The sequence below is a fragment of the Dipodomys ordii genome, unplaced genomic scaffold (assembly GCF_000151885.1).
Source record: "Dipodomys ordii isolate 6190 unplaced genomic scaffold, Dord_2.0 Scaffold153, whole genome shotgun sequence".
Taxonomy (NCBI): Eukaryota; Metazoa; Chordata; class Mammalia; order Rodentia; family Heteromyidae; genus Dipodomys; species Dipodomys ordii.
The window spans coordinates 1,517,594-1,528,043 of record NW_012267369.1 but is presented as its reverse complement, the minus strand read 5'-3'; the positions used below and the strand labels follow the sequence as shown (position 1 = coordinate 1,528,043).

The following is a 10,450-nucleotide window of genomic DNA, read 5'->3' as shown; positions in this document are numbered from 1 at the left end:
AAGGGGCGCACGTCTGACCCGTTGCGGGCCCGCAGGCCTCGCCGCACCATGTGTGGGCGCACGTCCTGCCACCTGCCCGGGGAGGCCCTGGCCAGAGCCTGCGCCTACCGGGACCGGCAGGGCCGGCGGCGCCTCCCGCGGTGGAGGGATCCGGAGAAGTACCGCCCGACCTACAACCTGAGCCCTGGGTCCCGCGGGCCCGTGCTGCTCTCGCGACTGCACCTGGAGAAGGTAAGCGCGGGCCGGCCCGGCCTCGCCCGGAGCCTCCGCGGGGTGGGGAGGCCGCCTCAGCCCGCGGGCCGCCTGGCCCCGCTGGAGAAGCGCGGTGCGCGGCGCCCGCGGAGCTGTCCGCACGCCGCAAACGGCCGAGCCGTGTCGCCACTTCAGACAGGCCCAGTCTGTGTCAGCCGCACAGTGAGCGTGAGCACGCCGTTTAAAGGCTGCCGAGCCTCGGCAGTCAGGGTCCCTTCAGTGTCCCGTGCCAGTGGAGTTAGGGTCCCAGGCCTAGAGTTCTGGGCATGTGCCCACTTCCCATACTCAAAACTGGGTCAATGGGCTGGGAAGGTGGCTCAGTGGTAGAGCGCTTGCCTTGCATGCATGAGGCCCTGGGTTCGATTCCTCAGCACCACATAAGCAGAACAAGCCGGAATGGCGCTGCTCTGTCTCAAGTGGTAGAGTGCTAGCCTTGAGCTGAAGGGCTGAGGGACAGCGCCCAGGTCCAGAGTTCAGGCCCCACAGCCAGACCCAAAACAAAAACAAAAAAAAAAAAAACTGGGTCAATCCACCGCACGCAGAAAAATGTAGTAAATAAAATAGAACTACTTTGTTTAGGCTTTTTTAGGTCCTTTGTGTTTGTTTTTCTCCCAGTCCTGGGGGCTTGAACTCGGGCTGAGCTTCAGGAGGTTTTTTTTTTTTTTTTTTTTTAATTGTGGTTAAGTGATTACAGTGCAGAGGAATGGAACCCAGGGTTTCATGCATGCGAGGCAAGCACTCTACCACTAAGTCACATCTCCAACCTTTTTTTGTGCCAGTACTGGGGCCTGAACTCAGGGCCTGAGCACTGTCCCTTAATTTCTCAAGGATTATCACTCTTATCACTTGAGCCATTCTTCTACTTCTGACTTTATGCTGGTTAATTAGACAAAAACCAGAAGTGAAGATGAGGTTCAAGTAAATGCTAGAGTGCTAGCCTTGAGCACCAGAGCCTAGGACCTGAGTTCAGGTCCCATGACAGGCACTAAAAATTTTTTTTGTTTTTAAATTTTGTATGTGTATCAGTACTGGGGCTTGAACTCTGGCCTTTCATTCTTGCTTGGCTTTTTTACTCAAGGCGCACTTTACCATTTGAGCCATACCTCCACTTTGAGCTTTTTGGTGGTGATTGATGAATTTCCTGGAATTTTCTTTTTTTCTCTTTTTTTTTTTTGGGGGGGGGGTCCGGTCGTGGGGCCTGAACTCTGGGCCTGGGCGCTGCCCCTCCAGCTCTTCAGCTCAAGGCAAGCGTTCTACCACTTGAACTACAGTGCCACTTCCAGTTTTCTGGTGGTTTATTGGAGATAGGAGTCTCACGGTCTCTCCTGCCCGGGCTGGCTTTGAACGGCGATCCTCAGATCTCAGCCTCCTGAGTAGCTAGGATTACAGGCGTGAGCCACCAGCGCCCGGCTGACCTGAGATTTTTTTAAATTTTTTTTATAGGTATTATAAAGGTGATGTACAGAAGGATTACTGTTTTGAACCTGAGATTTTTTTTTTTTTGAACTTGGGTCCATACAACGGAACCCTGTGAAACATAATGATCACCTTTCCTTCTCAGGTACCTCTGGGAAAGGGACGACGCTGTGTTGTCTTGGCAGATGGATTCTACGAGTGGCAGCGCTGTCAGAGAACAAGCCAGAGGCAGCCATACTTCATCTACTTCCCCCAAGTCAAGACAGAAAAGGTATTAGCAGCTGCACTAACAATACATTTTTGGAAAGGACAGGGAAACATATCACAGTCATGTGCTATATGAATTGTTTCAGTCAGTGATACAGTGCATGTGTATCGTGGCTGTGCCTGAGCCTGGCTGTGTAGGGAGGCTGTACTGTGTGCGTTTGTGTGAGTACACCCTATGGTGTTATGCAACAATGAAATTGTCTAGTGATGAATTTCTCAGAACTACCTCATCATAAGGGATATGTGACTATGAAGAATATTTTTGCCGGGTACCTGGTGGCTCAGACCTGTCATCCTAGCTACTCAAGAAGCTGAGATCTGAGGATTGCAGTTCAAAGCCATCCCAGGCAGGAAAGTCCTAAAACTCTTATCTCCAGAAAACCACCAGAAATAGCACTGTAGCTCAAGTGGTAGAGCACTAGCCTTGGGCTGAAGAGCTCACGGATAGCGCCCAGGCCCAGAGTTCAGGCCCCAAGACCAAAGAAATGCCTCATAAACATTTCTTCAATAATAAAGACACATATGGTGAACACAAATTTGTAATCTGATAATCTGAGAAATCAGAAGGCTGAGGCAGGAGAATCTTGACTTTGAGGCTGGCCTGAGCTATGTAGTAAGACCTGTTTCAAAAAAAAAAAATGGGGTGCCAGTGGCTCACGCCTATAATCCTAGCTTCCTAAGAGGCTAAGATCTGAGGATCATGGTTTAAAGTCCACTGTTTCCCTGGCAACTAGAGACAAGTCCTCAGGAGAGAAATCATGAGGGAAGGCCTCCTTCTGTACGCAGGCTGTACAGCAACAGCCTGGAAGCCCAGTCTGCTCCTGTTTTCTCTAAGCATTAATGAGGTCTGCAGAGACCCTGTGAGTCAACATAAACCTCTTGATTTCTGCAGTGCCTGGGGGTTATAGACTCTCAGACTGCCCATGATACAATTTTAACATATTGATAATTATATCAGAGTTCTTTACTGTTTGTATGAAGCCGTGTTTTCCTTGTGTTGCCATCAATAAACTAGTATTTGTGTTGTCTAAGAGAAGTTATCTCTGCTCTTCTTCAGGCTCCAGTCTTGTTGATTGACCAGCATCTCAAATCACTGATATAACCTTAAAAAAAATGTATGATTTTGTAAATTGCCTAGCTTTTTTCTTACTGTTGGAATATAAGTAATGCATTTCTCAGCCTTCAATATTACAGGTTTTATTTTATTTATTTTTTTTGGGGGGGGTGGTCTGGTCGTGGGGCCTGAACTCTGGGCCTGGGCACTGTCCCTCAGCTCTTCAGCTCAAGGCTAGCACTCTACCACTTGAGCCACAGCGCCACTTCCGGCTTTTTTCTTTTTGCTTATGTGGTACTGAGGAATCGAACCCAGGGCCTCAGGCATGCAAGGCAAGCGCTCTACCACTGAGCCACCTTCCCAGCCCCAATATTACAGGTTTTAAATGGAAGCTTCAACAGTGTATAGAAGTTGGCCTGGTGAGAAAGGGGGTGGGAAGAGTTTTGTGAAGAAGACTGCTTCAGCAACCTACACAGAGGTGTAGGTTGCATGAGACCTTCGTTTTACAAACAGGGGTTTGAGTTCAAGTTACCTGTGTAGGCCCGAAAATGTCAAATGAGGAAGGTGTTTAGGAACTGTAAGCCTCAACTTCAGAGCTATTTTCCACCAAGCCCCTTTTTATTAATGACAGTGGATCAGTGATAAAGAATGGGCTGAAGCTGGGTACTAGTTACTCACACTTCTAATCCCAGCTACTCAGGAGGCTGACATCTGAGGATCACAGTCCAAAGCCAGCCCGGGCAGAAAAGTCCCTGAGACTTACCTCCAATTAACCACCAGAAAAGGAAGTGGAGCTGAGGCTCCAGTGATAGAGCATTAGCCTTGAGCATAAAATCTTAGAGACAGCATCCAGGCCCTGAGTTTAAGCCCCATAACCAACAGAGAGAAAGAGAGAGAGGGAATGAGAATGGGCTGAATTATTTCTAAAATGACTGCTTTGTGGTCTGAAGAAGCTCCTGCTGTGCTGTGGGAGGGCTGTTGAGTGTGTCTAATCTTCCCATGTGTTCTAGTCAGGTAGCAGTGGTGTGATAGGCAGCCCAGAGAACTGGGAGAAGGTCTGGGACAATTGGAGGCTGCTGACAATGGCAGGGATCTTTGACTGCTGGGAGCCCCCGGAGGGGGGAGACCTCCTCTACTCCTACACCATCATCACAGTGGATTCCTGCAGAGGCTTGAGCGACATCCACCACAGGCAAGACACTTCCTCTGCTTTTATTTTTGTTGTTTTGGGGCTTGAACTCGGGCTGGGTGCTAGCCTTGAGCCTCTTCCTGCTCAAAGCTAGTGCTCTACCACGAGCCACAATGCCACTTCTGGTTTTTGAGTAGTTAATTGGAGATTAGAGTCTCCAGGAGTGTGAGCCACTGGCACCTCTGACTCTCTGAAATCTGAGGATTGCAGTTTGAAGCCAGCCCAAGCAGGAGATTTTTTTTGGGGGGTCCGGTCGTGGGGCCTGAACTCTGGGCCTGGGCGCTGTCCCTCAGCTCTTCAGCTCAAGGCTAGCATTCTACCACTTGAGCCACAGCGCCACTTCCGGCTTTTTTCTTTTTGCTTATGTGGTGTTGGGGAATCGAACCCAGGGCCTCAGGCATGCAAGGCAAGCGCTCTACCACTGAGCCACCTTCTCAGCCCCAGGAGATTTATTATTATTATTATTTTTTTGTACTGGGGTTTGAACTTGGGGGCCTTGAGCTTGTTAGGCAGCTTCTTACCACTAAGCCACATCCCTAGACCTATGAGACTCTTACCTCCATTTAGCCACCAAAAAGTTTTTTGTAAGTGGAGCTGTGGCTCCAGTGGTAAAATGCTAGTCTTGGGGGAAAAAAAAAAAGCTCAGTGACTGTGCCCCGTACCACCACAAAACAAACAAAAAACAAGTACTTTTAAAAATAGTACCAGCACACAAAAGAAAAATACATTAAAGTAGTCCTAGGTACTCCAGTCCTAGCTACTTGAGTTTGAGCTAGAGTTCTGGCTCAATAGTAGCATTCCAGCTTGAGCAGAGGGCTAAGGGACAGTTTTTAGGCCCTGAGTTCAGTTGAGCCCTAGTCCTGGTACGTGTGTGCATGTGTGCACATGCGCACGCGCGCACACACACACACACACCATTTAACTGTTAATGTGGATGTTTGTGTGTGTCTCTTAAAATCAATTGTACCATTGGCCAGGAAGTATAAGCTATTTGTATTAGTTATATTAGTATTAGCTATTTGCATTGTATTAGTCTAGAACATAAACTTGCTTTTTTGCCAGTCCTGGGGCTTGAACTCAGGGTCTGGATGCTATCCCCGATCCTCTTTATGTTCAAGGCTAGCGCTCTAGCACTTGAGCCACAGCAACACTTCCAGCTTTTCCTGAATGATTTATTGGAGATAAGAGTCTCATGGACTTTTCTGCCCGGGCTGGCTTTGAACCTTGATCCTCACATCTCACCCTCCTAGGTAGATAGGATCATAGGTGTGAGCTACCAATATGTAGCTTAGAGCATAGCAACTTGTTTTAAACATTTGATCTACTGCGTAACCTCCTTCATCCTTTCATACCATTTTCATATATACTTGTGGCCTTTCTTCACTGAAGATAGCTTTGGAAAATTGTTTGAAACCACCACGATTATCATGAAAAGAAATTAATTCTGTGGTATCTGATGTCCTGAAAGGTCCAACTTTTTTTTTTGAGATAGGTTTTGTCATGTATAGTGGTCCTTCTCTACATAGTCTCAGAACATGGGAGGCTGAGGCTGAGCATTTCAAGTTTGAGGACAGCCTAGGCTACATAGCCAGACCCTGTCTCTCCCAGGGTTGACTCTTGTGCCCTCAGGAGGCATGTGACAGACAGTGTGCAGCTCCCCCTCAGATGACCAAGGGAGGCATCAGTGAAATCTGTCCTTTGTCTTCCTACCCTCACTAATGGCACTCTTGACCTCTTGGCTAGGATGCCTGCCATATTAGATGGAGAGGAAGCAGTCTCCAAATGGCTCGACTTTGGTGAGGTCTCATCTCAGGAAGCTCTGAAGTTAATTCATCCCACAGAGAACATCACTTTCCACCCGGTCTCTCCAGTGGTGAACAACTCTCGAAACGATACTCCTGAATGTCTGGCTCCTGTCAACTTGATGGTTAAAAAGGTAGGGGGTGCTATTAGTCCCCTTGTAAGACTTTGGTGACAAGCCTTTCACAGTCAGCACTTTGAACTACCTAAAATGCTCACACTCCTTAGGCAGACAGTACAGAGCAGCTGTGCCTCTGGAAAACTCTCCCAAAATGTTAACAGTAAGGTTCCATTGCTCCACTGCAATGGCTGAACGCTTATCTAGTATGTTCAGGGTCCTGGGTCCCATCAAAAAAAGAAAATGTAGTTGGGCGTGGGTGGCTCATTCCTGTAACTCCAGCTACTTAGAAGGCTGAGATCTTAGGATCACCATTGGTTTTTTGTTTTTTGGTGCTGGCCCTGGGGCTTGAACTCAGGGCCTGCCTGGGCACTGACTCTGAGCTTCTTTTGCTAAAGGCTAGTACTCTACTGCTTGAGCCACAGCTCCACTTTCAGCTTTTTTGGTAGTTTATTGGACTTGAGAGTCTCATGAAGTGGAGTGCTGGTGGATCACGCCTGTAATCCTAGCTACTTAGGAGGTTGAGATCTGAGGAAAGTGGTTCAAAGCTAGCCCATGCAGAAAAGTCTGTGAGACTCTTATCTCCATTTAGCCACTAGAAAACCAGAAGTAGAGCTGTGGCTCAAAGTGATAGAGCTCAAGCCTGGAGCACAAAGAGGCCCTGTCCAGGCCCTGAGTTCAAGTCCCGTGATCAAAAAAAAAAAAAGTCTCACGGGCTTTCCTGGGCAAGCTGGCTTCGAACCACAATCTTCAGATCTCAGCTTCCTCAATAGCTAGGATTACAGGTGTGACCCATCAGTGCCCAGCAGGATCGCTATTTGAAGCCAGCTCCAGCAAAAAAGTCCATGAGACTCCAGTTAACAAGCTAAAAGCTGGAAGTGGAGCTGTGGCTCAAGTGGTAGAGCTCTGGTCTTGAGCAGAGAGAGCAAGTGTCAGGACTGACACCCCCCAAAAAAAATTAATATATTCACTTTGCATTAGTGGTTGCACTGTCATATTTTGGAGAGGCAGCCTGATGTTAATCCAGAACTTCTGCTTGGAATAGGCGTTTCTGAACGGGGCACAGGGGTGTAACAATAGCCCAGAAAAGCCTGTGATCCCTGATTGTGGTGGCTGTGGAAGCATACATTTCCCTGGCTTTCTTTTTTACTTGTATTCTTTCTGCTGTGCCATTTCTGGGCTTGAACTAAGGGCCTTGAACCTTTTTTTTCTCTTTTTTTAAGAATTTATTGTTAAGCCGGGCGACAGTGGCTTACGCCTGTCATCCTAGCTAATCAGGAGGCTGAGATTGAGGATCATGGTTCAAAGCCAGCCGGGACAGAAAAGTCTGAAAGACTCTTATCTCCAATAAACCACCAGAAAACCGGAAGTGGCTGGGAAGGCAGCTCAGTGGTAGAGTGCTTGCCTTGCATGCATGAGGCCCTGGGTTTGATTCCTCAGTACCACATAAGCAGAAAAAGCCAGAAGTAGCACTGTGGCTCAAGTGGTAGAGTACTAGCTTTGAGCTGAAGAGCTGAGGGACAGCGCCCAGCCAGGCCCAGAGTTCAGGCTATTATAGAGGTGATAATACAGAGGGGTTACATTTACATGTGTCAGGTAAGAGTACACTCCCTCATTCTCTCCCATTCCCTCCTCCCATCTCCCCCACTAGTTATGTACATAGTTCACTTTCATCAATGTCAGTGTGCCCCACTGCCATTCTTTATCACCCTTTTTTCTCAGAAGGGCGTTTCACACTTGCCTAGTTTTTTTTTATTTTTTAATTTTTTTTGGGTCCAGTTGTGGGGCCTGAACTCTGGGTCTGGGCACTGTCCCTCAGCTCTTCAACTCAAGGCTAGCGCTCTACCACTTGAGCCACAGCACCACTTCCGGCTTTTTTCTTTTTGCTTATGTGGTGCTGAGGAATCGAACCCAGGGCCTCAGGCATGCAAGGCAAGCACTCTACCACTGAGCCACCTTCCCAGCCCTTTATTTATTTATTTTTATTTTTTTTTATCGTGAAAATACCGTACAGAGGGGTTACAATTACATGAGCAAGGTAATGAGTACATTTCTTAGCAAGCATTGTTGCTTCCTCCTTTTTGTTTCCCCTTACCATCCCTGCCCTCCCATCTCTGCGCCCCTGCCGACCCCCCACCCCCCCCGCCTAGTTTCTTGTGGCTTTCTGGTTGTTCTTTGGAGATAAGATTCTCATGAACTTTTCTGCCCAACGTGTGTGTGTGTGTGTGTAAGATTCTCATGAACTTTTCTGCCCAACGTGTGTGTGTGTGTGTGTGTGTGTGTGTAAGATTCTCATGAACTTTTCTGCCCAACGTGTGTGTGTGTGTGTGTAAGATTCTCATGAACTTTTCTGCCCAACGTGTGTGTGTGTTTCTTTTTTGGTACTGGGGCTTGAACTCGGCCTGGGCACTGTCCTGAGCTTCTTTTTCTTTTGCTCAAGGATAGCGCCCTACCAGTTGAGCCACAGCGCCACCTCCGACTTTTTCTGTGTATGTGGTACTGAGGAATTGAACCCAGGGTTTCATGCATGCTAGGCAAGCCCTCTACCACTAAGCCACATTCCTAGCCCCCTCAGCTGGTTTTAAACCATGATCCTCAGATCTCAACCTCCTGAGTAGCTGGGATTACAGTCCTGAGCCTGCTGGTTTTCTTTTTCTTTCTTTCTCTCTCTCTCTCTCTTTCTTTCTTGTCATGGGGCCTGAACTCTGGGCCTGGGTGCTGTCCCTCAGCTCTTCAGCTCAACACAAACACTCTACCACTTGAGCCACAGTGCCATTTCTGGTTTTCTGGTGGTTTATTGGAGATAAGAGTTTCAGTCTTTCCTGACCAGGCTTTGAACTGCGATTCTCAGGTCTTAGCCTCCTGAGTAGTTAGGATTACAGGTGTGAGCCACTAGTGCCTTCTGGTTTTCTTACATGCTCCTACTTGGTTCCAGTAAATTACTTCATTTCTCTAAGGCTGTTTTCATTGTCTGCAGCCTTCTCTGCTGGCTGCTCTTGTTCTTAGAGCACGCTGAATGCTGGTTCCTAAGGCCTCTTTGTGCTCTTTGGATGGTCTTCCTGAAAAGGTCAGGGTGGGTGGTAAAAACTTCTCTCTTTCCTAGGAGCCCAAAGCAAGTGGTAGTAGCCAGAAATTGATGCAGTGGCTGGTCACAAAGTCGCCCATAAAGGAAACCCCCAAAGCCCTCCCGAAGAAAGAGTTGGATGTGCCTCAGTGGTCCAGTCAGTTCCTGCAGAAGAGCCCACAGCCAGCCAAGAGAGGCAGTGGGGCAGGCCTCCTGGATCGATGGCTGAAGCAGGAGCAGAAGGAGGAGGAGCCCAAGGCCAAGCGACCTCACAGGCAGTGACAGACTCTCACAGGCCCCCGCCGGGCCTGCTCCATTCCCAACGGGGACTGCTGAGAACAGCCCGTGGGCTCTCCATCCAAGCCCTCCCTGCTGAGAGCCCAACCCCATGCTGCTAGCAGACCTTCTTTTTCTCAACCCCAGGACTCCTGCTGTCTTTTAAACTTAAGTTCTTACATGTATTTTGTTATGAATAAAGTACATTGGATAAACCTTGGGCTGCACTTGAGGTGATGCTGGCGGGGGAATTCTGGGTCATACTGCTTTTCCTGGCACCCTGCGGATGGTCTGGGGGGGCAGTGGACTTTGTGAGGAACAGTCTACAATGGGGCCAGGTGGAGGCTCCTTACTTCATCTCTTCAGTCAGGACTTGGGGGTGTCTTGAATGGTTTCATGTAGAACCAGGCTGACCCAGTGACTCCTGTCTGGAATCCAAGCTACTCAGGGAGCTTAGACAGGAGGGTTGTGATTCAAAGCCAGCACAGGTAGAGAAACCAAGACTTCGTGCCAAGTGGCCAGAAGTGGGAGTGCTCCATGCACCTGGAGCCTGAGGCCGCCTGTGGGTGGGTGGTGCGCCACCACACTCCCCTCTACCTGGGGGGACGGCCCTCCCCAACTAGTGTGCAACCTGCTGCTGTATGAAGGACATCTTTCCCAGTGGCCTCTACCAAATCCCACTGTCAAGGGAACAATGATGATTTTTGTGACATCTGCAGTGACACCCGAGGAAACGCATCCCAGCACCGACAGCTAGGGAGGCCGTTGCCGGCCCCTCCCTGGCTGCGCAGGCCTGGGGTCAGGCTGGCCCTGGCTGCTTTGGGCGCCCGGGGCCCCAGGCCGCCCTTGGCTGGGGTTGAGGAGGGGTCAGCGGGCAGCGGTAGGACGCTCTGGCCCAAGAGGTGGAGCGCTGGCCTGGAGCAAGCAAGCTGAGGGACAGCCGTCCTGAGTTCAAGCCAGGCCCAGCTGTGGCTGCCTTGGCGGGGGTGGGGAGGGGGGACAGGCGGAGACCCA

At 49.3% G+C, this 10,450-nt stretch overlaps 1 protein-coding gene across 1 annotated transcript in view; it reads left to right on the top strand.

The window, feature by feature from the left end:
- Hmces (5-hydroxymethylcytosine (hmC) binding, ES cell-specific) overlaps positions 1 to 9,655 on the top strand; it is a 13,258-nt gene extending 3,603 nt beyond the window's left edge. Inside the window, exons 2-5 of the mRNA XM_013032341.1 lie at positions 1,814 to 1,939; positions 4,000 to 4,181; positions 5,922 to 6,114; positions 9,200 to 9,655. Coding sequence (XP_012887795.1) covers positions 1,814 to 1,939; positions 4,000 to 4,181; positions 5,922 to 6,114; positions 9,200 to 9,442 — 744 coding nt within the window. The 3' untranslated portion in view covers positions 9,443 to 9,655. The remainder of the gene's footprint in view (positions 1 to 1,813; positions 1,940 to 3,999; positions 4,182 to 5,921; positions 6,115 to 9,199) is intronic.
- Positions 9,656 to 10,450: the final 795 nt, after the last annotated feature.